Source organism: Muscardinus avellanarius (genome assembly GCF_963383645.1).
Source record: "Muscardinus avellanarius genome assembly, chromosome: 1".
Taxonomy (NCBI): domain Eukaryota; kingdom Metazoa; phylum Chordata; class Mammalia; order Rodentia; family Gliridae; genus Muscardinus; species Muscardinus avellanarius.
The window spans coordinates 206839624-206866531 of record NC_137786.1 but is presented as its reverse complement, the minus strand read 5'-3'; the positions used below and the strand labels follow the sequence as shown (position 1 = coordinate 206866531).

Sequence of the window (26908 nt, the reverse complement as noted above, 5' to 3'; positions counted from 1 at the left end):
TACTTAGTGAGGCCCCTTGCAGCTCAGTGAGACCTGGTTTCAAACTAAAGAATAAAAACAACTAGGGCTGGGGGTGTAGCTCGGAGGTAGAATGCCCCTGGGTTCTATCACCAGTACCGCAAAAAAAAAAAAAAAAAAAAAAAAAAACCCCATCTTTACATCTATAGTAGTTTTTGGTTTTTGTTTTTGCAGGTCTGGGGATGGAACCCAGGGACATTCGACCTCCGAGCTATGCCCCCGGCCCTATTTTTTATTCTTTATTTTGAAACCGGGTCTCACTGTGTTGCGGAGGGCCTCACTAAGTAGCTGAGGCTGTCCGCAAACCACGATCCTCAGGTCTCAGCCTCCCGAATGCTGGGATTACAAGCATGTGCCACCATGCCCTGTTTTCTATAGTAGTTTAAACCAGAAAATTTTGGGAAAATTTGCTGAGTAAAAATTTCTCTAAGCAACCAAAATATTTACTGATCAGAGTGAAACAGTGATTTGCTTGTATAATACAAATAAGTGAGCCACCAGCCCCACCCACTATCTGATGAAGATACTCAGAGAAAATTAAGGGAAGCATAATAATATTTAATCTCAGTCTTAGTACATGTTATCCCTCCTGCCTAGAACAACTAACTCCTTTTTTTTACCAACCATCTTGTTCTTAAGATCATACCTTTTCTCAGGAAATCTTTTGCAATTCCCCAACTCTGGTTATTTTACTCCTCAATGTTTCCTAGCACCCTGTTTCCACCCCCTAAGCTTAGCACTTACTACACTCTCTTATAATAACCTTCTTCTTGTTTTAATAACCCCATAATCTGTTGGCTCTGTGAGGACAGGAACAGACCATGCCTATCTTGTTCTCTGTGGTAGCTTCAGTGCCTAGCACAGTGCTTGCAAAAATTTCAAATCTCCTTTTTTGTTGCTCTAATCAAATTGTAGTAGATATTAAGGGAAAGTAAAGCTTTAAGAAGAGTTTGTCCTCAGTAGATATATATAAGGGTATTTGGGTAGACCTTGTGTATATTTTTATATTTATCTTACGACTTTAATAATTTTTTTTTTTCGGTACTAAGGATGGAATCCGGGGCATGCTACCTCTGAGCTACATTCCCAGACCTATTTTTTATTCTTTATCTTGAAACAGGGTCTCACTGAGTTGTGGAGGGCCTCACTAAGTAGCTGAGGTTGTCCTTGAATCGTGATCCTCCTGTCTCAACCTCCCAAATGCTGGGATTACAAGCACCAAACACCACACCTGGCTAATTTTGTATTCGCAAATTTCCATGTAAATTAGTATGAAAACCCATTTAGAATCAGTTTATACTGATATTTTAAATTAATATTTATAATTAATATTACCCATATTTTTGTTTTGGTTTTAGTGCTAGGAATTGAACCCAAGGTAAACTCCTAGCCCTTTATACTTTTTGTTTTGAAATAAGGTCTTCCTAGGTTGCTGACGGTGTAAGTTGTGAACTCCTGTTTCAGCCTCCCAAGTACTAAGATTACAGGCATGTGCCACCATGCCCAGTTCCATGTTGACTTCTAATCCCTACTATCTGTTATTCCTGAAGAACAAGATTAATAGGTGTAGAGATAAAGTTTCAAGATTGGTCAAAAAATTAGCCAGCAATCCAGAAATAGTATTTTGGTACTCTGAAATGAATAATATTAATTCTATTTATTTTTTGTTTCTCTTTAGATTAAAGCTAAAAATTATGACAAGGTTGAAAAGGTGAGTTCTTTACATATACTTTGAATATTATGCTGAAGGTTTTTTTGTTTGTTTTGTTTTGTTTGTTTGTTTTTGGTACTGAGGATGGAACCCAGGGTACTTTTGAGCTACATCCCCACCCCTATTTTATTCTTTACTTTGAAACAGGGAAACAGGGTCTCACTAAGTTGCAGAGGGCCTCACAAGTTGCTGAGGCTGGCCATGAACCTGTGATCCTCCTGTCTCAGCCTCCCAAATACTGGGATCATAAGCCTGCACCACCACACCAGCTATTATGCTAAAGTTTAAGACTCAATAGGTATAAAGCAGATACTGTAAAATATTAACAGTTACTGAATCCAGGCAGTGATTATATAGGAATTCTGCTTTCTTGATCTTTTTTACCTGCTTAAAAATATTTACATGCCTGTAATCCCAACTACTCAAGAAATTGAGGCAATAGGATTGCAAATTTGAGACCAGCATAGGAAATTGAGTGAAACCCTCTCTTAAAATTTAAAAATAAAGCCGGGCGTGGTGGCGCACGCTTGTAATCCCCGCGCTTGGGAGGCAGAGACAGGAGGATCGCGCAGGTTCGAAGCCAGCCGCGCGTGCTGGCTTAGGAGACCCTGTTTCCAAATAAAAAAATATAAAATAGGTCTGGGAGTGTAGCCTGGAGGTAGAAGGGCTTCCAGGAACCACAGTACCACACACACAAAAAAAATTAATTAATTAAAGTAAATAAATAAAAAGGAATGGGGATTTAGCTTAGTGGTAGAACACCCCTGGATTCGATCTCTAGTACTGAAAAAAATTCACCATAAAAATTTTGGAAAAAAAACAATATATTTTGTGGTTTGGGGAGAAAAAGAGAATAATTATGCTCTACTGTCCAAAATCATGATTTTACCTTGGAAATGGGAAGGAATTGTTACTTGCTTTTTATTCATGAGAAAATAAATTCCTAGCTGGCCTTGCTGGTGTGTATCTCTACTGCCAGTACTTGGGAGGCTGAGACAGGAGAATCACAGGTTCAAGTACAGACTCAGCAACCTAGCAAGATCTTGTTTCAAAAATAAAATATAAAAAGGGCTGGTGGTATAGCTGAGATGTAGATTGCCTCTGGGTTCAACCACTAGTGGCAAAAACAAAAAACAAAACAAAGAAGAAAATAAATTCCTGAAATAAGCTGAACTTGTTTACTTTTTAATGTTCTAGTTCATTGATGTACATGTGAAATTTACTTAAGTGGAGTCTGATAATATTTTCTTGTATTTAAAGCTATTTCAGAGATGCCTTATGAAGGTTTTGCACATTGATTTATGGAAGTGTTATCTTTCATATGTCCGAGAAACCAAGGGTAAACTACCAAGTTACAAGTAAGTGAACTCAAGAGCTTAAGAATGCAAGTCGTCTCCAAGTACACATTCAATTCCACATAAACTCACATTGTCTCTTGACTCCAGGTAGAAGAGACTTAAGGATTGGAAAAGTCAGAATTCAGGGCTGAGGTTTTCACTCAGTAATAGGCCACTTGCTTAGCATGTTTGAGGCTCTGGTTCTGCCTGAGTATTGCAGAAAAAAAAGAAGTCAATATTCTTTAAGAAATCAGGAAAAGTGCTTCAAAAAAAGCCATCAGCAGTCTCAACTTTGGAGAATTGAATCACCCAAACCTTTATATATTGAAGCACAGTGTGTTTGCAACATTAAACCATTCTGTTGACAGGCCTGTCAAACTCTTTAAACAAAGCATCTTCATACTTGTCCTGACATGGTTTTTGGGAGGTTTGCTATTTAAGTGATCCAAGGCCAAATATTGGGTAATTGACTTACCAATTAGGACTTATACCTACCTACCTGTCTGTACTGAATATAAATAGTGGAACTTCTCAGATGCTGTTTTGTATAGAACAAATAGTCAAGCTGGGCATGGTAGAGCACACCTGTAATTCCAGTACAGAAAGTCAAGTTTTTTTGTAACGAGTATTCTATCTTTATTATCTTCTCTTATCTATTAAAGAGGAAGTTCATTCTCCTTAAATTTTACTTCCAACTTAATAGATCTTTAGACATAACTTACTCCCTTAATGAGAGAACCAACTATTTCCACACATGAATTTGCTATATATAAAATTAGCCAACTTTAGGCTGGAGACATGGTACCTTGGTAAAACTCCATTTGAAAATAAAAATAAAATAAAATAGGACTGGGATTGTGCTCATTGGTAGAACAACTCTGGCTGGGTGCAGTCCCTCATGCTGCAAAATAAAATAAAATTAGGCAATTTAAAGGATATAAGAATGATTAAGACACAGGCCTTATCTGTGATAAGCTCACAAAAAAGTAGACAAAGGAAACAAAGTACACAAGTTAATGACAAATGTAAAAGAGCTACTTTATATACTTACAAAGACTTTGTTTTTGTTTATAGAAAAGGTTCAAATGCAGCTGGGTGTGATGACACACACCTATAATCCTAGTACTTGGGAAGCTGAGACAGGAGGGTGGCAAGACCCCCAGCAACTTAGCAAGACCCTGCTCGAAAACAGAAATCAAAATGGGGCCCAGAGGTAGAATGCCCCTGGGTTCAATCCCACTTACCAAAAGAGAGGTTTAAATGCTGTTCTGATCATATGTTTAGAAGTTATAATTGTATAGATACATTTTGATAACACTTTTTAAAAAATGTTTTTCACATTCATTTCAGAGAAAAAATGGCTCAAGCGTATGACTTTGCACTGGATAAAATTGGAATGGAAATTATGTCCTATCAGGTAAAGTTAAAATTTTTAAATACTTAAATTTATTCTTAAATACACTTAAATTTGAGCTGGGCAGGGTAGCACACGCTTGTAATCCCAGTACTTGGGAGGCTGAGACAGAAGGATTATACAGGTTCGAAGCCAGCCTCAGCTACTTAGTGAGGCTCTCAGCAACTTAATGAGACCCTGTTTCCAAATAAAATATAAAATAGGTCTGGGTGTGTGGCCCAGAGGTAGAAGGCCTTTGGGTTCTATCCCAGCACCACAATAAATAAATAAATAAATAAATAAATAAATAAATAAACAAACAAATAAACAAATAAACAAATACACTTAAATTTGAAAATACCAAGAAAGATATTAACATTTTTGTTTTATTTTTTAGATTTGGGTGGATTACATCAATTTCTTAAAAGGCGTGTAAGTATTCTTATAGGTCTTTTTAAAATATAAGCAGTTAATTTAGGCCGGGCATGGGGGTGCAGACTTGTAATCCCAGCATTCGGAAGGCTGAGACGGGAGGATTATGGTACACAGACAGCCTCAGCTACTAGTGAGGCCCTTTGCAACTCAGGGAGACCCTGTTTCAAAAATAAAGAATAGCCTGGTGTGGTGGCGCACTCTTGTAATCCCTGCGCTTGGGAGGTGGAGACAGGAGGATCGCAGGTTCGAAGCCAGCAGCGCTGGTTTAAGAGACCCTGTTTCCAAAAATTAAAAAAAAGTATAAAATTAGTCTGGGAGTGTAGCCCGAAGGTAGAAGGGCTTCCAAGAACCCCGTGTCACCAAAAAGAAAAAGAAAGAAAGAAAGAAAGAAAGAAAGAAAGAAAGAAAGAAAGAAAGAAAGAAAGAGAGAAGGAAGAAAGAAAGAATAGCCAGGCGTGGTGGCGTACGCTTGTAATCCCAGCATTCAGGAGTCTGAGACTGGAGGATTTCGGTTTGCAAACAGCCTCAGCTACTTAGTGAGGCCTTCTGCAACTTAATGAAACCATTTTAAATTAAAGAATAAAAAATATGGCAGGCGGTGTAGCTCAGAGGTAGAATGCCCCTGGGTTCCATCCCCATACCAAAAAAAAAAAAAGAGACACACTTAATTTAGATTTAATATAATTGATGACATTTCATATTCAATCTCAGGGAAGCTGTTGGATCTTATGCAGAAAATCAGAGAATAACAGCTGTCCGGAGAGTTTATCAACGAGGTTGTGTTAATCCAATGATTAATATTGAACAACTCTGGAGAGACTATAACAAGTATGAAGAGGTAAGTTAAAGCTGTAGTAGTTTATTAGTATAAAGCAAGAGCTGGGTACAGCAGCACACACTTAAAATCCTAGTACATGGGGGTATGAGATGGGAAAACTGCAGTTTAAAGCCAGCCACAGCAACTCGGTAAGACCTTCAACAGCTTAGCGAGACCTGGTTTCAAAATAAAAAAATTAAAAGGGATGGGGTTGTAGCTTAGAGGTAGAATGTCCCTGGGTTCAATTCCCATTATCCAAAAATAAATAAGTAAAAATTAAAAAATTAAAAGAGCAGGGGGAATATCTTAGTGACAGAACACTCTTAAGCTCCACAACCCCCCAACATATACATAAAGACCATTTAATTTTTATCTATTCTAGATTTATGAATTTTTTTTTCTCATATTATGTACTGGAATATCAGAGTTGCACATTGTCTGGGTTTTTGTTTTGTTATTTGTTGTGCTGGGGAATCAAATTCAGGGTCTTTTACATACTAGGCAAGCTCCATACCACCGAGTTATACCCGTGGTCCACGTTGTCTAATTTATTATTTTTTTTTTTTTTAGTGGTACTGGGGGTGGAACCCAGCGGCTTTCTACTTCCAGGCTATACTCCCAGACCTTTTTTATATTTTATTTGGAAACAGGGTCTCACTAAGTTGCTGAGAGCCCCACTAAGTAGCTGAGACTGAACCTGTGCGATCCTTCTGTCTCAGCCTCCCACGCGCAGGGATTACAAGCGTGCGCCACCACGCCTGGCAGACATGTTGTCTGATTTTGTGTTGATTATAATGAAAGGGCTACTCTTAATGTTTTTGTGACATTTTTAGAATATCCATATTAATGTCATTATGTTTTAGAGAATATTCTGGGAGAACTACAAGCTTACAAAACTATTTTCAGTGTGAAGGTAGTATAGGGATTAAACTCAGGGCCTCTTGCATGGAAGGGAGGCTTTCTGCCACTCACCTATATCCCTAGCCCTATTTTTACTCAACATATTTATACACAAACACATTGCCCTTGACCGCCTGTGAAATTATGCCTTTTTGGAATTATTTTTACAGTATTACTGACCAGTTGTTTCTGTATACCTTTTTCTCTTAATTGCAGTGATAATATTATTGGTTTTAATTTTTTTTTCTTTTGGTACTTGGGGTTGAACTTACATCCCTAGCCCTATTTTTTTTTTTAATGCAGTTTTACTAAGTTGCAGAGGACCTCAGTAATTTGCTGAGACTGGCCACAAACCTGCAGTCCTGCTGTCTCAGCCTTCCAAGTACCGAGATTACAGTTGTGTGCCAATGGTTTCAATCCCCAGTATCACACACACAAAAAAATCTATTTAATTTTAAAATTAGTGTGTGTAACTCAGTGCCGGAGCACTTGCCTAGCATATGTAAGGCCCTGGGTTTGATGCTAAACACTGCTATAAATAATAATAATGTGTTTTTAATATGTTTCTGCTTTTTCTTAGGGTATAAATATTCACTTAGCTAAAAAAATGATTGAAGATCGGAGTAGAGATTACATGAATGCTAGGCGTGTAGCAAAGGTAAGGAATTCCATTAGGCATCATTTATTTTAGGGACTAGTAAGCCTGTTGCGGTAGCAATGACTTCCTTGTCTGGCATAACCCTTGATAATCTCAATCATTAGTAATTTGAACTAATAACAATTAATGGAAGTTAACTGGCATCACTGTCTGAAGAGATGACATATTTGAATTTAAGTACTTCTTTTTCAGGTATGTCAAAGGACAAAAGAGAATTAATTGGATTAGGAAGTTTGTTTGTTTGTTTGTTTGTTTGTTTCACAATCTTGAGGACATAGGAGCATGATTCTGCCTAGGACTGGTGAAGTTTATCCTATCCTTCCTTCATATTTGCTCATCTGAATTTTGTACTACTCTGTAGGCAGAGTATGGTTATAAAATAACAGTGCCCAGGGACACATCTTCATTATGTGAAGAACTTCTCATTCATTGGCATTCTTAGAAGTTAGAAAAAGTAGCCTTTTAGTACAAACTGTTGAAATTTAAAAAGACACATCTGGACAGTTGGCAATAATAATGTCAACATGTTTAGTCATGTTGATCTGTCAACTCGTACATCCTAGAGAGCAGCCCTTCTTCTCTGCAGAGAGGGCCCGGATGCTCACCGACTTCCGGGAACCTCTTTTTGTGTGGATAGTACTGTTATCTTTTTTCCTCTTAGTTTTTAGATTATATTAAAAAGTGATATTTGAAAAAACATATAGTCATTTTGGAGAAAGCATTTCAAACTGATCACCTCTATTCCATACATTTGAGTTGTTCTAGGCTCAGCATTTTTCTAAATGCTTATTGTTTAGGAATATGAGACAGTGATGAAAGGTTTGGACCGCAACGCCCCTTCAGTGCCTCCTCAGAATACTCCTCAAGAAGCACAACAAGTAGATATGTGGAAGAAATATATACAGTGGGAAAAGAGCAACCCTCTCCGTACAGAGGATCAGACTCTTATAACAAAAAGAGGTAAGAAGATGAACCCTCATAGGACTACAAGTAAGGATGTTAGGTCACTTCATAGTGTCCTATAGATTACTGAGATTCTTTTTTTTTTTTTTTTATGGGGGGAGTGGTACTGGGGATGGAACCTAGGGACGTTCTACACCCAGGCTACAACCCCAAACTTTTAAAATATTTATTTATTTATTTATTTATTTATTTTTTGCAGTACCAAGGATTGAACCCAGGGACTTTCTACCTTAGAGCTACAAACCCAGCCCTATTTTTTTATTCTTTATTTGGAAGCAGGGTCTTGCTAAGTTGCAGCAGGCCTCACTAAGTAGCTGAGGCTGGCTGCAAACCTGTGATTGATTCCCGAGACATTTTTTTATTTGTTTTGTTTTGTTTGTTTTGTTTGGTTTGATTTGGTTTGGATTCGTGGTACTGGGGTTCCTGGAAACCCTTCTACCTCTGGGTTACACTCCCAGACCTATTTTATACTTTTTTATTTGGAAACAGAGTCTCTTAAGCCAACGCGGCTGGCTTCGAACCTGTGCGATCCTCCTGTCTCCGCCTCCCAAGCGCGGGGGATTACAAGCGTGCACCACCACGCCCGGTGATATTTTTTTATTTGAAAATAGGGTCTCCCTAAGTTGCTGAGGCTGGCTTTAAACCTATGATCTTCTGGTCTCAGCCTCTGAAGTCCTGGGATTACAAGCATTCTCCACCATGCCCAGCTGAGGTTCAGTTTTTTTTTTTTTAATCTCTAATAATGTTTTCTCTTATGTTCTTCAGACTTAATAATGTCTATAGATTTATCTCCATATTGACCGACTCTTCATTACATCTAATCTACTATTAAGTGCATCCAATAATGTGTGTGTGTGTGTGTGTGTGTGTGTGTGTGTGTGTGTGTGTGTGTTACTGGGGATTGAACCCAGGGGCTTTCTACCTCTGAGCTACACCCCCAGACCTTTTTTTTTTTATTATTCTTTATTTTGAAACAGGGTCTCGCTGAGTTGCAGAGGGCCTCACTATGTAGCTGAGGCTGCCCACAAACTGAGATCGTCCTTTCTCAGCCTCCCAAATTCTGGGAGTTCAAGTGTGTGCCAGCACACCTGGCTCCAGTAAATTCTTTATTTCATATACTATACTTTTCAGTTCTGTGAATTTTTATTTTAGAAATTTTTTGTTGTACAGTTCTTTATGTAATTTCCATTTCTCTGTTGAGATTCCTTATGTTACTATCTTTTTCTTTAGGTATTTGATGTATATATAAGGTTATAAAATTCTCATCTGCCAATTCCAACATCTAGGCCATCAGATATCATGGAGTGGGTCTCCTCTGACTGCTTTTTGTTTTGACTATGGGTCATATTTTTCTATTTTATCACATGTCTAAATATTTAGGATTTTTCTTTCAGACATTGTACAAATGGTACATGTAAAAAATTCTGAATTCTGTTATATTCCACTGAAAACTGTTGAGTTTTAGATAGCAGGAATTTAAATTACTGACAGACTTTGTGACAGGAAGTTTGGTTTTTTACCATTAAGATGGGCATGTTTTCATCGTATACTTAATCTCAGGACAACTCCTTTAGTTCTGGGACACAGTCTTTGCTCCTAACACCTAGTGGAAAGTGCACTAAGACATTTATCCAGACCATTAGGATATATCCAACTCAAATTCTAAACTTAATATCTCTTGTAATGGGCAGCTGCTAAGATGCCTATTCAAGTCTTTAAGCCCTCCATCTTTACTTTTTGCTGGGTTCTTTGTTCTTTCCTGACACATTACATACATTTCAGGGATTGGATGGGCATTTTAGGATTGTTTGTTTGTTTGTTTGTTTGTTTGTTTGTTTGTTTTTAGTACTGGGAACTGAACTCAAGGGCACTCTGCCTCTGAGGTATACCCCAGCCATTCTTTTTAATTAAAAAAATATTTTGGGTACTAAAAATTAAACCCTGAGGTATTATACCTCTGAGCTACACCTCCTGCCCTTTTTTATTTTTTATTTGGAAACAGGGTCTCACTAAATTGATGCAAACCTCACTGAGTTGCTGAGGCTGGCTTTAAACCTGTAATCCTCCTGTCTTAGCCTCCCAAATACTAGGATTACAGGTGTGTGTCACACTGTACTTGGCTTTTGTTTCTTATGTTGAAATAGGAGCTCGCTAAGTTGCCGAGGATCTCACTAAGTTGCTAAGACTGGCCTCAAACCTAGGATCTTCCTGTCTCAGCCTCCCACATATTTGGATTACAAGTATATGCCACTGCACCTAGTGATTTTTATGCCCAGACTTTCAGGCTCTTTCTCTTTCCTTAGGGGAATGTCTGTCTTTAGTTTCCATCTGCTCTCATAGCACAAAATTCCATGTTTCTTCAAGCTAGCAGGACTGTATAATCTGACTTGAATTCTAGCTATTCCCGAGCTGCATGGATATGGGTATGCCCTTAAAAAAATGTTAAGTATGGATCTTACCTAGTATAGGTCCCCTTTTTTAAGAGCTCATTATACTCTGATTTCTGCTTCATTTTGGTCATTCTCCAGTACTTTAAAAAAATTTTTTTTTAGATGTAAGCTCACTATCTTGTCAAGGGTGATCTTGAACTCATGAGCTCAAGTGATCCTCCTACCTCAGCCTTCCAAGAAACTGGGACCATAGGCATGTGCCTGGCTTTCCAAGATTTTTTTTTTTTTTTTTTTTTTTTTTTTGCAGTACTGGGAATAAAACCCAGGGGCATTTTCCCTCCGAGCTACACCCCCCAGAGCTATTTTTTTCCTCTTTTCACTTTTGAAACAGGGTCTCAATGAGTTGCCAAGGGCCTTGCTAAGTAGCTGAGGCTGTCCGCGAACCTCGATCCTCTGGTCTTAGCCTCCCAAATGCTGGGATTAAAAGCATGGCGTGCCGGGCGTGGTGGTGCACGCTTGTAATCCCCGTGCTTGGGAGGCGGAGACAGGAGGATCGCGCAGGTTCGAAGCCATCCTCTCTGGCTTAAGAGACCCTGTTTCCAAATAAAAACAATATAAAATAGGTCTGGGAGTGTAGCCCTAAGATAGAAGGGCTTCCAGGAACCCCAGTACCACCAAAAAATAAAAATAAAAATAAACATGGTGCCACCATGCCCGGCTCTAAGATATTTTAATAGTTGGTGTTTTTTGCTTTTTTTTTTTTTTTTTTTTTTGGTGGTACTGGGGTTCCTGGAAGCCCTTCTACCTCCGGGCTACGCCTGGCTGTTTGTTGTTTTTGTTTGGTTGGTTGGTACTGGATTGAACCCAGGGGCATTCTAGTTCCACAGGCCTCAGTTTATAATTGCTATTTCAGGGTTATTCTGAAACAATCTGCTTTGCCGCTGCTCGATTGGAATTTGGACCTGTATTGAGTTATTCAATCTTGCCTTACTCATTTACCTGTGGGCCTTTGCAAATATTGCTTCCTTTGCCTTCATCATTGTTGTCCTCACCCCATGGGGGGGGTTCCTGTGGCTGTCCTTGAACTTTTGATGCTTCTGTGCTTCCGTCTCAGCCTCCTGGGTACTGGGAGTACAAGTGTGCGCCACCACACCCAACTAAAACAGACCCATCTTGCCTGCACCATTTTCATATCTACCCTTCTCTGTCCTTCCTTTGCTCCACTCATTCCTCATCTGATCTGTGCTTCAGGTATCAGTTCCTTAGGGAAGCCTTTCTTTAGTTCCTAAATTCCATGAATATATTATACTTTCCTCATCATAACACCATATATGGATATACATATTTTTCTCTCTTTTTTTAGGGGGGGATACTGGATTAAACTCAGGGACATTCTACCTCCAAGCTACCCCTACAGCCCTATATTTTATTCTTTTTTTTTTTTTTTTTTTTTTTTGGTGGTGGTGGTGGTACTGGGGTTCCTGGAAGCCCTTCTACCTCAGGGCTACACTCCCAGACCTATTATATATTTTTCATTTGGAAACAGGGTTTCTTAAGCCAGTGCGGCTGGTTTGAACCTGTGGGATCCTCTTGTCTCCGCCTCCCAAGCGTGGGGGGATTACAAGTGTGCGCCACCATGCCCCGCTGTGGTTTTATTTTTGAAACAGGGTCTCATTGAGTTGCAAAGGGCCTAAGTAGCTGAGGCTGTCCTTGAACCGCCATGCCTCCCGAATGCTGGGATTACAAGTGGGATTACAAGCGTGCACCACCACACCTGGCTCTTTTGTTTTTTGAGAAAGGATCTCACTCTATACTTGAGCTGGGCTTGATCTTGCAGTCCTCCTCCCTCAGCCTCCCAAATCACTGGGATTTCAGCTATATACCACTATGCCTAACTACTACAGACTAATTGAATATAGGACATCTTATTTTTACTTATATGCTTAAAGTGTGCCACTCATACTTTCTAGGATATAGTTGGTGCCCAGTAAATATTAACTTAGTAAATGATGGGCAGATGGGGCTTGGGTAGATAACAGTGGCAGAAATCATTAAAGCTTCTCATTTCTAATTGTCATTCATTATTGAGGACCCTAAGTCATCTTAATAAATTAGTTTTGATGCTTGTATTGATAGTTTTACAAATAATAGTTATCTTAATTGAATGTTCTTTGTGTGTCTCTTCCCTTAGTTATGTTTGCCTATGAACAGTGCCTGCTTGTGCTGGGTCACCACCCTGATATTTGGTATGAAGCTGCCCAGTATCTTGAACAGTCAAGTAAACTGCTAGCAGAAAAGGGAGTGAGTATTTCTCTGAATCTTTTTGTGACTTTTGATATAGCAATGATTGGTTGAAAAATATAACACTGAATTTTGGTATTGTAAATGGTGGAAATGTTAAACATTTTCAGTATGAATCTTAGTTACACTAATATGATTAGGCTGCTTAACGTATTAACGTGATGAATAATCTTGTTGCATGATTCTCCTGAAAGTTAAAGCAATGGGTCATGAGGTTATTGCTCAGTGTCAAGCACATGGCCCCAGGTTCAATACTTAGCACCAAAAAACAGAGGCCTTGAATTCCCCACCCTCCGCAGTACTGAGGATAGAACCTGTGGTGCTCTACCACTGAACTACATCCCAATCCTTTTTACTTTATTAATTTAAAAAATTAAAAATGTTGTGCAAGAGTGGTGGCACACACCTATAATCCCAATTGTTGAGAGGCTAAGACAAGAGGGTCACAAGTTTAAGACTAGCCTCAGCAACTTGGTGAGGCCCTCTGCAACTCTGTGAGACCCTGTTTCAATCTAAAAAGTAATATAGGGCTGGAGGTATATCTTAGAGGTAGAATGATGCCCTTGGTTCCTTTCTCAGTACCACAGTATAAAAAATAAAAGTAAAAACATTATATATGTTGATGTATTTTTTACTGGGAATTGAACCCAGGGGTGTACCTCTGAGCTACACTCCCAGTCTTAATGTTGAAACAGTGTCTCAAACTAAGTTGCTGAGACTGGTCTTGAACCTGTGATCCTCCTGGCTCAACTTCCTAAGTACTGGGATTACAGGTGTGTATCACCACACTGGGATCCCCAGCCCTATTTCATTTTCTGTTTGAAACAGGGTCTCCCTAAGTTGCCAAGGCCAGCCTCAAACTGAGATCCTCCTATCTCAGCCTCCTGAATAGCTGGGATGACAGGCCTGTGCCACCAACACCCCGCTGGCATTCTTTTTTAGAATTCAGAAAGTGTCTGTGTGTGTATATGTCAACTTGTATGTCTTTTGTAAAGTACATATACATAAATTTATTAATTTTATTCACTTTCAACTATATTAAAATTACTGAAGATGAGCTGTTTTTTCCCCTAGGATATGAATAATGCCAAATTATTTAGTGATGAAGCTGCTAATATATATGAAAGAGCCATAAGCACTTTACTGAAGAAGAATATGCTTCTTTATTTTGCATATGCAGATTATGAAGAAGTAAGTAAAAATGTTTAGAACTTCATTATAATTTAATTTTTACTACATGACTGGATTTTTTTTCTGGCTGTTGCTTTGCCTGATATTGCTTGGTAGCCAGAGATGACAAAGCAGGAAGTAACCGTTGTTAGTTCTCAGCTCACATCGGTGTTAGTTCCAAGTGCTGTTGTGTTTGCACGGGGAAGGGGAGAGGCCAGGGTGGAGCACTGGTCTCCTAAGAACTCAAATCCTGCTCGTTTATTTCTTTACCTCCTAGAGTCGCATGAAGTATGAGAAGGTACACAGTATATATAACAGACTTCTAGCAATTGAGGATATTGACCCCACCTTGGTGAGTAACTGTAACTCTTTTCACCTTGAAGTCTGATTTAACAACAAGATTAACTAATTCAAATATAGTAAAATTATCATTTTTTGTTGTGTAGTTCTGTGCATCTTGACAAATAACGTTAATTCATGGGGCACCATCACAATAAAGATACAAAACAAAATTCCATTGTGTGACTGCTGCGTGCATGCCTTTCCCTCACCTCGGTTTCTGACAAGTACTGCTCTGGACCCTGCTAAATTATATTGTTTTCTTTCTTTATTTATATGCTTATTTATCTATTGTGGTACAATGAACTTAAGATTGAACCCAAGGGTGTACTACCTCTGAGCTACATCCCCAACCTTTTCCTTAAATTTTTATTTTGAGACAGAGTCTTGCTAAATTATCACATGCTGGCCTCAAACCTGCAATCCTCCTGTCTCAGCCTCCCAGGGTTGTTTTTCTTTGTTTGTTCTGTTTTTTTGTTTTTGTTTTTCTGTGTGGTACTGGGGATGGAACCCAGGGACTTTCTACCTTCGCTATAGACCCCTCCAGCCGTTTTGTTTTGTTTTTCTGGTACTAGGGATGGAACCCAGGGGCATCCTACCTCTGAACTATACCCCCAGCCCTATTTATTCCTTATTTTGAAACGGTCTTACATACCTGAGGCTGTCTGCAACCATGATCCTCCTCTCTCAGCCTCCCAAATGCTGGAATTATAAGCGTGTACCACCATGCCTGGCTTTTTTTTTAATTTTCATTTATTTATTTATTTGTTTATTTATTTATTTATTGTGGTACTGGGGGTGGAACCCAGGGGCTTTTCTACCTCTAGGCTATACTCTCAGACCTACTTTATATATTTTATTTGGAAACAGGGTCTCACTAAGTTGCTGAGAGTCTCACTAAGTAGTTGAGCCTGGCTTTGAACCTGTGCGCTCCTCCTGTCTCTGTCTTTCAATTGCTGGGATTACAAGTGTGTGCTACCACACCTGGCCTGGCTTTTTTTTTTTTTTTTTTTTTATAGGGTCTCAGTTGTGGGGGTCCTCACAAGTTGCTGAGGCTAGCCGTGAATCTGCAATCCTCCTGTCTCAGCCTCCTAAATACTGGGATTACAGGAGCACCACCATGTCCTAATACCATTTAAACAATTTATTATCTATTATCTATTACATTCTAATATTTTGGATATTCATAATTGATTTCTTATATATTTCTACTTTGTTATAGAAACAAAGTGGTATAGGGATTGGATGAGCTGGTAATGGATGGTATTAGGATCAAATTCTGCCTAATTTGTAGAATACAAATATGTTGGGGTTTTTGCATAGGTATATATTCAATATATGAAATTTGCAAGGAGAGCAGAAGGTATCAAGTCTGGAAGAATGATATTTAAAAAAGCAAGAGAAGATACCAGAACACGCCACCATGTCTATGTTACTGCAGCACTCATGGAATATTACTGTAGTAAGGTAAATACTGAAATACATAAAGATGAAATTAGTCCTTTCATTTGAGGACCTTAATTAAAAGTAGTCCCAGTTTCTGTCATTAAGCTTTACTATTCCATTTTCTAAAGGAAGTTCAAATGTATCTATGTAAAATTATGTGAAGTGTTATCTAGATCCCCAACTGGCTGCTATTTATACCTGGTGAAGTTCCATTCATTCATTCTTTCTTCCCTTCTTTCTTTCTTTCCTTTTTTTTTTTTAAGAGATAGTCCTCACTTTGTTGCCTAAGTTGGCCTTGAACTTCTGCCTCATCCTCCCAATTAGGTGGGACCACAAGCAAGCACCACGAATCAGGGCCATAGACCTCTTTTTTGTGTGTATAGTACTGGGAATTCAACCCAGAGGCATTCTACCTCTGAGCTACACTCCCAGGCCCTTTTTTCCCCCTCTAGAGTCTCATGAAGTTGCAGAGGGCCTTGATGAATTGCTGAGGTTGGCTATGAACCTGTGATCCTCCTGTCAGCCTCCCAAGTACTGGATTACAGTCATGTGCCACCATATCCAGCTTAGACTCCATATTCCTAAACCCCTTGACTGGTTTTTAGCTCACTAATTTTTACTTTATGTGATTTTAATTTTTCCCCCCAAGTACTGGAGATTGAACCCAGTGGCATACCTCTTGAGCCACACCATCAGCCCTTATTTTTTTTTTTATTCTATATTTTGAAACGGTGTCTCACTAAATTGCAGAAGGCCTCACTAAGTAGGTGAGGCTGGCTGTGAACCTGCAATCTTTCTGTCTCAGCCTCCCAAGTACAGGAATTACAAGTGTATACCACCATACCTGGCTGGTTTTAATTTTTTGCATCGTGTCATATTAAAGTGCTATAGTTTTAGTACTCTTTTGAGTATCTTACCTGACATTTCATGGAAATTAATACTTTATTCTCTTTATTTGCAGGACAAATCTGTTGCCTTTAAAATCTTTGAGCTGGGACTAAAGAAATATGGAGACATTCCAGAATATGTTCTGGCCTATATTGATTATCTATCTCACCTCAATGGTAAGTTGATTCTAGAATATATTATAGTTACTTAATAGTAAATTATCTGAAATTATGTTGCTGGGTTTTTTCTCCTTGAATGTACTATAATTTTGGCATCACGCCAGAACAAAGCAAATAGCTACTCAAGAAATATTTGTGCCTATCATGAATTTATTATACTTGTAATGATAGGTGCTTCTGGATGTAGTGGCACATGCCTGTAGTCCCAGTATTTATGAGGCTGAGACTGGAGTATTGCAAGTTTGAGGCTAGCCCCAGAAACTTAGTAAGACCTTGCTCCAAAATAAAAAATGCATAAGGCTGGGGGTGTTGCTTAGAGGTGGAAAGCCCCTGGATTCAATCCTTAGTACTATACATAAACACGCAAAAAATAAAAGATAGATGTCTTTTGACTCTACTGAATGGCGTTTGTTTATTTGTTTGTTTGCTGTACTGGGGATGGAACTCAGGGGTATTCTACCTCTGAGCTGTATACCCCTAGCCCTATTTTTGATTCTTTATTTTGAAACAGGTTCTCACTGAGTTGCAAAGGGCCTAAATAGCCAAGGCTGTCTGCAAACCTTGATCCTCCCATCTCAGCCTCCAAAATGCTGGGATTACGAGCGTGAGCCACCATGCCCGGCACCAAATGGCCTTTAATTGGTAAAATACCATCTGTCGGCTGCAGAGTCAGAGTTAGGAGACACAGACTGTTTATGTTAATTTCTGATGACTCTGGGCAACTTATCTCCTATCTCCATAGGTGGGAAACAGGCTAAAAAAACCTAGAGCTGGGATGAAGTTTGGTGGTGAGTGCTGGTTTAGCAAGTGGGAGGCCTTGCGTTCATTTACCAGCACTGCCAAATCAAACAAACCTCTAGTTACCAAAACTCAAATATGCCCATGTAGTAAAGGAAAACATATTGAGTCTACTGGGGGACATTTAGAAAGACACATATATTCATTACCATTCTTACTTCTATCCTCCCATTCTGTCATAGTAACAGTAATATAGCCATCCTTTATTGAGTTCCTATAATGTGCCAGGAACTATGCTAGGTGATTCATTTGTATGTGTTTGCACATGTGTGAAAATTTAGCCTAATTACCTATAGTCCTGGATATGCAATTTCTTGACTGAAAAAATCTTATATAAGCCGGGCATGGAGCCACATGTTTGTAATCCCAGCATTTGGGAGGCTGAGATTGGAGATTGAACCCCAGAGGCATTCTGTCTCTAAGCTACAACTCAGCCCTATTTCAGTTTTTGTTTTTTGTTTGTTTGTTTATTTATTTATTTATTATTTTGGTGGTACTGGGGTTCCTGGAAACCCTTCTACCTCCAGGCTACACTCCCAGACCTATTTTATACTTTTTATTTGGAAACAGGGTCTCTTAAACCAGTGAGGCTGGCTTTGAACCTGCACGATCCTCCTGTCTCTGCCTCCCAAGCGCGGGGATTACAAGTGTGCGCCACCACACCCAGCTTTTATTTTCTATTTTTTATTTATTTATTTTTGCAGTACTGAGGGTGGAACCCAGGGGCATTCTACCTTTGAGCCACACCCCCAGCCCTGGTTTTTTATTCTTTATTTTGAAAGAGGGTCCCAATGAGTTGCAAAGGGTCTCACTAAGTAGCTGAGGCTGTCTTCAAACTGCAGTCCTCTTGTTTTAGCCTCCCAAATGCTGGGATTACAAGCATGCACCACCACACCCAGCTTAATATTTTATTTTGCGACAGCTTCTCACTAAGTTGCCCAGGCTTGCCTGAAACTTGGGGGACTCTTGCCTCAACCTCCTCAGTAGCTAGGATTACAGGCATGTGCCACTTTGTCCAACTCATAAATCTTAAATGACATATTTGGTTTGCATTTACTTTTCTGTTGGGTAGCACTATCCTAGTGGGTGTCTCAGGGAGGGGCCTGTGGGCTGGTTTGAAAGATGAGTAATAGGCCAGGTGTGGTAGCATACACTTGGAATCCCAGTAGTTGCGAAGATGGGACAGGATGTTCGCAGGTTCCAGACCAACCTCACCTACTTACTGAGGCTCTCCTCAACTTAGTGAGAACCTGTTTCAAACTAAAAAATAAAAAGGCTGGGAGTATAGCTCAGAGGTAGAATGCCCCTGAGTTCAATCCACAGTACTCATCTTTTTGAACCCCAAGTTTCCTCCTCTATAAGATAATTTGATATAACAATAGTTATATTTCCTCAAAGGATTTTTGTGAGGGTTGACATAATGTTTGTAAAAAACATTGTTGAACTGTAAAACTGATTTTTAATATTTAAAATCTGTTAAATATCCTAGAGGACAATAATACCCGAGTTTTGTTTGAACGAGTTTTAACATCTGGAAGCCTTCCTCCTGAGAAATCTGGGTAAGCCACTCTTGACAGTGAGTTGTTGAGGCCCTAAGGGCAGCTTTAATACTGAAGGTGATCTGTGGGGTGAATGTTGGGTTGAGTGGGAGTTTCAGGAAAAATTTCCCTTCTCTCTCAAGATTTACTTTATTTACCTGCAATATTTTCATTCTTGGTTATTTTTTGAGAGATGCCTTTGTAATTTATTATTAAACATTTTAATATGTCTTTCTAGTTTATTATATTTAGAAATTGATATGAACATATTAGGAATTCTTAAGTTTTTACTTCCTCTACTCAAAAGCAGACTCTTGTCACATATTCAAAGTTTTACGAGCTAAGTGTGGTGGCGCACGTTTGTAATTCCAGTACTTGGGAGGCTGAGACAGGAGGATCACAGGTTCAAAGCCGGCTTGGCAACTTAAAGAGGCTCTCAGCAAACTAGTGAGACCTTATTTTCAAATGGAAAATAAAAAACAGAGCTGAGAGTGTAGCTTGGAGGTAGAATGCCTCTGGGTTCCATCCCTAGTGCCAAAACAATAAATAAATAAAAAGGACTTATTTAAGTATTTAGAGTGAAGTCTTTTGTTTATAATTACTTTCAAATGCTTAAGCAAGAGTCAGGCGTGGTGGCGCACGCTTGTAATCCCAGCGCTTGGGAGACTGAGACAGGAGGATCGCACAGGTTCAAAGCCAGCCTCAGCTACTTAGTGAGGCTCTCAGCAACTTAGTGAGACCCTGTTTCCAAATAAAATATAAAATAGGTCTGGGAGTATAGCCCGGAGGTAGAAAAGCCCCTGGGTTCCCCCCCCCAGTACCACACACACACAAAAAATGCTTAAGCAAAAGTAAGATTAACCACATATGACAAAATATTAAGTATTATTAAATCTGGATAACGATATATAGGTATTCATTAAACTCTTCTATTTTTCTATAATTTGGAAATCTTTATAATAAAAAATCTTTTTATAATTTAGGAGTAGTAGAAGGAGAGAAATTAAGGGGATATTTTTGTTAATTTGGTCGTTTGTTTATTTTACGGGTTTTTCGATAAATGATTGTTCCCAACCCAGAATAGCTAAGTGTTGATTATGTTTATTTTCTTATAGAGAAATCTGGGCCCGATTTCTAGCTTTTGAAAGTAATATTGGTGATCTAGCTAGTATACTCAAAGTAGAAAAAAGACGGTTTACAGCATTCAAAGAAGAATATGAAGGCAAAGAAACAGCTTTGCTGGTGGACAGGTACAAGTTCATGGATTTGTACCCTTGCTCCGCAAGTGAGCTCAAAGCACTGGGTTATAAGGTATGTACTTACGACCAACATGGCTACGTAGTTTCTTTAATTTTCTAGTGTTTTAGAAAAGTTCATGGATAACCTTCATTCTAAATTAGTAGACTCCAAAATATAAGATAATCTAGCTTTGAAACAGATAATTCAGTGATTTTTTTTTTGGCAAAGTATCTGAACAAAATGAAAGTTGATATGAGATCGAGCAGACACTTCCATCTGTACCTGAGATTGCAGTGCTTACATCTTCTGTCTGGTCAGATGGGAAGGGTGTGGGAAGGGAAAAAAACAGAAGAAAGTCTTAATGCCATCTTGGTTATTACCTTTGTTCTAATAATTCTTATCAAACCAATGAACATGTTTTGACAGATCTTAAACCACAGGCAGTTCCTGTTGCATACTTTATACAATATAATGAAGAAATGTGACAGTTTACTAATCCATGAAGTCCCTTGAGAGGTTTATATCCTGAAACAGCATTCATTCAGCAGCCCTCAGGGGAACTAGCTCATCTAGGAATGGAGTTCTTCTGTGGAGATTTTTGAGTCATAAGAAAACAAATCTAGTCCCAGAAGCTGTTTAGGCCAAGATGGAAAGATTAATGTATACAAAGGTTTAGAAATAGTCCTTGCTTAGAAAACCGTTGCTCTGTAATTTCTTGATCTTTCCATCCTTTATGAACAAAAAAACAACATGGAAATCAATGTGTGTTTGTGTGCGTGTGTGTGTATATATTTGCGTACACATACGAACATGTCTCCATGTATACATATATAAACACACAAGAGCCCTTGGCTGGTCCCATTAAACCAGCTAGCATTAGAGCATTCTTGACCATCATTCTTTCCCTCACTCCATCTCTTTTGACCCATTTCACTCTGTCTGAATCAAATTAAAAACTAAGAAAAAGTACCTAGCCGGGTGTAGTGGCGCACGCTTGTAATCCCCGCGCTTGGGAGGCTGTGACAGGAGGATCATGCAGGTTCAAAGCCACCTTCAGCTGGCTTAAGAGACCCTCTTTCCAAATAAAATATAAAATAGGTCTGGGAGTGTAGCCCAGAGGTAGAAGGCTCCTGGGTTCCATCTCCAGTACCACCAAAAGAAAAAAAGAAAAAGTACCTATAATTTAGCTTCAGTCATTTTCCTTAATGGAGCCCCAGTTCTGTGCTAACCCAATTCTTTTTCTGAATCATGAGATCCCAGTATTCAGGGGGTTACTGCTCAAAAATAGGTGGTTTCTGCTCCTTGTTTACTCCTCAATGAAATGTCAAGAACATTTCAAGACTACTTTATTAGAAAAGACTATTTCAAACTGGATGTGGTGGCGCACACTTGTAATTCCAGCATTCGGGAGGCTGACTGAGACAGGAGGATTGAGGTTCACAGACAGCCTCAGCTACTACTTAGTGAGGCCCTTTGCAACTCAGTGAGACCCTGTTTCAAAATAAAGAATACAAAAATTGGGTTGGTAAAGAGAGAGAGAGAGAGAGAGAGAGAGAGAGAGAGAAAGAAAGAAAGAAAGAAAGAAAGAAAGAAAGAAAGAAAGAAAGAAAGAAAGAAAGAAAGAAAGGAAGAAAGAAAGAAAGAAAGGAGAAAGAAAGAATTACTTCAACCCTTCCAAGATAAAAATGGAAATTAAAAGGGTTGGTGAAAATAGATTTTAATATTTCCACATAGAACTACTTCTTGAATAGGAGTTTTCCACCCTGTATTTCTATTTCTGTTTTTTTGTTCGGAAAAATTAATGAATTTCCATATGTGGTAGGTAGTGTGAAATGTGCATGAGTAAGAGAAAAGAAATTTCCCTGTGGGCTGGAGATGTACTTCAGTGGTAGAACACTTGCCTAGCATGCACAAGGCCCTGGCTTCATCCTCCAGCATCACAAGGAAAAAAAAAAAAAAGGAAATTCTCATTGTGCCTACACTTTTAGATTTGCTCCTATGATACCAACTGTATTTGATCAAATTTTGAGAAAGTAAAATGGGACAGGGCCTCTATAAACAGGCAACTGCAGCCCTCTTTTGATATACCTTAAGAGAGTATTCAGCCCTGGAAGGGCACTGTTAGTACATTGGAAGGACAACTCAGGATTGGTTTGAGGTCAAAGGCCAGGGCTCGCAACCCTTTTTCTACTCTGTGAACTTTGGGCCTTGAGTCCCCTCTGTAAAGTGGGGATATTACTAGATATTACTGTTTGCTTCCTCAGAGAGGGAGGTTGCCTGGCCAATAGGGGCTGCTCAGCTTGTGGTCCTTTCCCTCATAGTACATTGGAAATCATTCTTAATATCTTTATCAGTCTTATTTCTGACTGTAGGTGCTGGCAAACTTTATTGTGCCTTCATGAAGCAGAATCTCACCTAATCCACCTTCTTCACCTAAAGAAATGGATAGAGGTTATTTAATTCTACTGGGAGGAGTCAAAAGAATATCTAAAATTTTGAAATTTTCCTCCAAATCACCCTGCTGTCTCACAAAAATACCTATAATCTTATCTGCTGCTCTCTTACAAAACTTTCATCCCACAAAAGCTCGTACTGATGTCCTGTGTGGCAGAGGTGGTAAAGCACTGAGTCTTCATAGCCCAGAGCTTTCCTTGTTGAGTATTTAACAATCTTTGCCATCATGAAAGTTCTTGCATATCCCTCTCCCTTTTCTTCCTGTGGTTTTAACTCAGTTATTCCACTGTATCCTCAAGATTGTAGAATTGTACAATTATACTCCATAAGACCCTTTTCCAGGTTTAGGATTCTTCTGTTCTGCATTTTCAGGATGTCTCCCGGGCTAAGCTAGCAGCTATAATTCCAGACCCAGTTGTAGCTCCTTCTATAGTGCCTGTTCTGAAAGATGAAGTGGATAGAAAACCAGAGTACCCCAAACCAGACACCCAGCAGATGATCCCATTCCAGCCACGACACTTAGCACGTAAGCCACAGCTTCAGACCCGGCTCAGAAGCCGGGTGTGTTGCTTAAGCCCAAGGTGTGGGGGGAAGTGACATGGTCTTTCCACTGTAGGTTAACAATTAGACTTAGGGTCACGATGACAAGTGACTTGGCAGTAGTCTTTGAACCAGGCGAACTATATTCTGGTCCTAAAATACAAAACTCTGTGTGGTCTACACTCCAGTAGCCCATTATGGCGGTAGTACTTGGTTTTCAAACATGCTCCTATGTGCAGGTTACTTGAAAAGCTGGAAACTTACTTTGGTGATATTATTTGTTATTATTTATAGTTACTAATGATTAGTAGCCTCTCCAGATTGTTTTTTTGAATAAGGTCCTAATAATTACATATGCTTTTGAATAACTTATTTAAATAGGACTGCTGAAGCTGGGTATAGTGGCACATACTTGTAATCCTAGTATTTGGGATGCTGAGACAGGAGTCAGATTTGTGGCCAATGCACAGTAAATTAGCAAGATCCTGTTTCAAAAAAGGGTTGGGGGTGTAGCTCAGAGGTAGAATGCTCCTGGGTTCAATCCCCAGTACCCAAAATAAGTAAAATTGGTGAGCCAGGCTTGGTGGCACATGTTTATAATCCTAGTACTTGGGAGGCCGAGACAGCAGACTCACAGGCTCAAAGCCAGCCTCGGCGATTTAGCAAGGCTCTCAGTAACCCTAGTGAGACACTTTTTCCAAATAAATAAAATCAGCAGGGGGTGTATAGCTTGCAGGTAGAATACCTGTGTTCAATCCCTAGTAGAAAAAAAAAAAATAGAATTGATGAAAAAGTGACACATACCACTCAGAAATAGTCCTTGACAAAAAACTTTAGTTCGGCCCTGGGTGCCTTATTGAACGTCACTTGAGTGCAGTTCTGCTTCCCTGTGGCCTTGGGGTTGAGCCTGCTTCCTGTCTCACCCAACCCATTTGGGTTGGTCAAGCAAAAGTGCTCACAAGCATTTTTCAGTGTCCAGGACAAAGCAAGAGACATAGGAAATCATTTTGCTTAACCTGTAGAGACGCTCTTCTGTGCCTCTGGATCATGCTCTCTGTCTCTCTTAGCTCCAGGCTTACACCCTGTCCCCGGTGGAGTGTTTCCAGTGCCCCCTGCAGCTGTCGTTCTCATGAAACTTCTCCCTCCACCTATCTGTTTCCAGGTTTGTTAACTCTTTATGATAGATACCTGGTTCTGTGGGTTATAATAATTGTATGCTTTCGCCCTTGTATACATGGAAATATAAAGCACTGCTAACTTGTCAGATATCTAGGAATTAATTAAAATTTATTTGTGTCAAAATAGGGTCCTTTTGTACAAGTGGATGAACTGATGGAGATTTTCCGAAGATGCAAGATACCAAATAGTGAGTAACCAAAGCTCCATTTCCCGCGTGTCATTCACATTGCCTCCCAAGCAGCAGAGATTGTTATTTGCCACTGAAGTCTCCAGAACCAGCTAGTCAGTTTGCAGAAGTACAAAGAAACCCGGGAGTGGGCTGCACCCTCTTCAATAGAGAGAACCGTGTTCATAATCTAATTCCACAAAGTAAATTGTCATAAAAGCTTACGTTTTCTATGCATGTGATGAATATGCACTCTCCTTTCTGGCTTATGAAAATCTAATTGTATTCGTTTTAACAGCTGCTTTGCTCTTTAATTTAGCATCTGTAATACTGCCCCATGCTTTGCTGGTAGGCTATGAAGTGAGCTACTAAGTATTCAGGGTGGAAGACCATGTTCCTAGCAGGGCCATGTGCGGCCTCCTGCCACGTCCTGTCTCTCTTCTAGCTGTCGAGGAGGCGGTGAGGCTCATCACGGGCGGGGCCCCGGAGCTGGCGGTGGAAGGCAACGGCCCGGTGGAGAGCAACGCGGTGCTCACCAAGGCGGTCAAAAGGCCCAACGAGGATTCCGACGAAGACGAAGAGAAGGGAGCCGTCGTCCCGCCCGTGCACGACATCTACAGAGCGCGGCAGCAGAAGCGCATTCGGTGAGGCCGGCTGCGTCCAGCCTGGAGAGAAAACTTCCCCAGGATTCTGTTTGCCTCTTAAGTCATATGTTTAAAGAGACAACACTTTGTTACAAGGTTCTTGGAAACAAAGTTGTATTGTCATTGGTGCCTCTATCATATGGTTCTTGAGAAGAAACAAACCTGTGTGAACTTTAGAAAATGGAACAGACCTATGCTCTAAGCAACATTAGGTTTTCAAAAGTGTGAGAACAATACCAAATGGCAGAACCACATTTTGTTCCCTCTTCAAGGGTGTCTCGTTTGTGCCGCTTGAAGATTTGTGAGTTTCCCACAGTTTTATTTTAAAAACTGGATGGCTTATGATTGTAAAGCATTTTATCACATTTTCTGAAAAACCGTTGTTCTCAGTTTGCTTATGTAGAGTCCTGCCTTATTGTTTGTTTTTATTTATGGCAGAATGTATGGAGTCTGTTTTGTAGTTTAAAATTTTAAAAAACTCCTTTAAAAAATAAAAGGATCTCAAAAATATCATGCTTCTTCTGTTTCTTTCATCCAGATTTTATTTACAATAGCTATTTTACATTTCAGCCAATACCACTTTTTAAAAAATTTTAAAGCTATAAAAGATCATTCATATCAAGTATCAAAATTCAGGTACCATATTACTGATTGATATAAAATTTTGTGTTTGTGGGCAGTGAGGGGTCTGGCCGGGGAGGATCAAGTACAAAAGGACCAAAGTCAGGGGAAAGAAAGAGGAGCCCCCCGACCACTACCCTGCCCGAGATGACCTGGCCACCAGCCCCCGAGGCATTGGGCCTCTCCTGCCCCCTCCTCTTCACCCCAGAGGAAGCTCCTGGTCTGTGAGGAAGGGGCCTTTTCCGTCTCCTCGACTGTCTTCCTGGGTCAGTTCCCCCTCACTGGCATTTCCCCAATTGAAGCTTGTCTTCATATTCCCCGACACCGATGGTGCCGAAAACCCAGAAGGGTAACTAGAAGTCAGGTCTCTTGCTTGAAGAGATTTCTGGCTGGGTTTCCAGGAACCCCAGTACCACCAGAAAAATAATAAAATAATAATAAAATAAAAAGCCTCACCTACCTCCAAGCTACACTCCCATCCCTAGTTTTTAATTCTTTATTTTGAGACAGGGTCTCACTGAGTTGCAGAGGGCCTAAGTAGCTGAGGCTGGCTGCGAACCTGCTATCTTCCTGTCTCAGCCTCCCAAGTACTGGGATTCCAAGCACTGCCCACCACACCTGGCTGAATTCAGTCCCCAGTACTGCAAACAAAATAAATTAAAAAAATAAAAAGCCACACCTGTCTTCCAGCACCTTCCTGACGGACCTATGAGTTCCAAAACCTCGAAGATAACCCCGAGTTTCCGCTGGCATGCCTTTTACAATGCCACCTTGGGACTAATGG

General features: G+C 39.7%; 1 protein-coding gene across 1 annotated transcript in view; it reads left to right on the top strand.

Moving 5' to 3' along the window:
• CSTF3 (cleavage stimulation factor subunit 3) overlaps positions 1-25507 on the top strand; it is a gene marked incomplete at both ends in the record, with an annotated part of 84049 nt that extends 58542 nt beyond the window's left edge. The window contains 18 exons of the mRNA XM_080690594.1: positions 1697-1729; positions 2990-3087; positions 4417-4483; positions 4857-4891; positions 5606-5732; positions 7192-7269; positions 8067-8229; positions 12814-12923; positions 13998-14114; positions 14371-14445; positions 15756-15899; positions 16840-16942; positions 19233-19302; positions 20397-20592; positions 23347-23500; positions 24582-24676; positions 24820-24880; positions 25305-25507. Of these exons, the coding sequence (XP_080546720.1) occupies positions 1697-1729; positions 2990-3087; positions 4417-4483; positions 4857-4891; positions 5606-5732; positions 7192-7269; positions 8067-8229; positions 12814-12923; positions 13998-14114; positions 14371-14445; positions 15756-15899; positions 16840-16942; positions 19233-19302; positions 20397-20592; positions 23347-23500; positions 24582-24676; positions 24820-24880; positions 25305-25507 (1929 nt within the window). The remainder of the gene's footprint in view (positions 1-1696; positions 1730-2989; positions 3088-4416; positions 4484-4856; positions 4892-5605; positions 5733-7191; positions 7270-8066; positions 8230-12813; positions 12924-13997; positions 14115-14370; positions 14446-15755; positions 15900-16839; positions 16943-19232; positions 19303-20396; positions 20593-23346; positions 23501-24581; positions 24677-24819; positions 24881-25304) is intronic.
• Positions 25508-26908: the final 1401 nt, after the last annotated feature.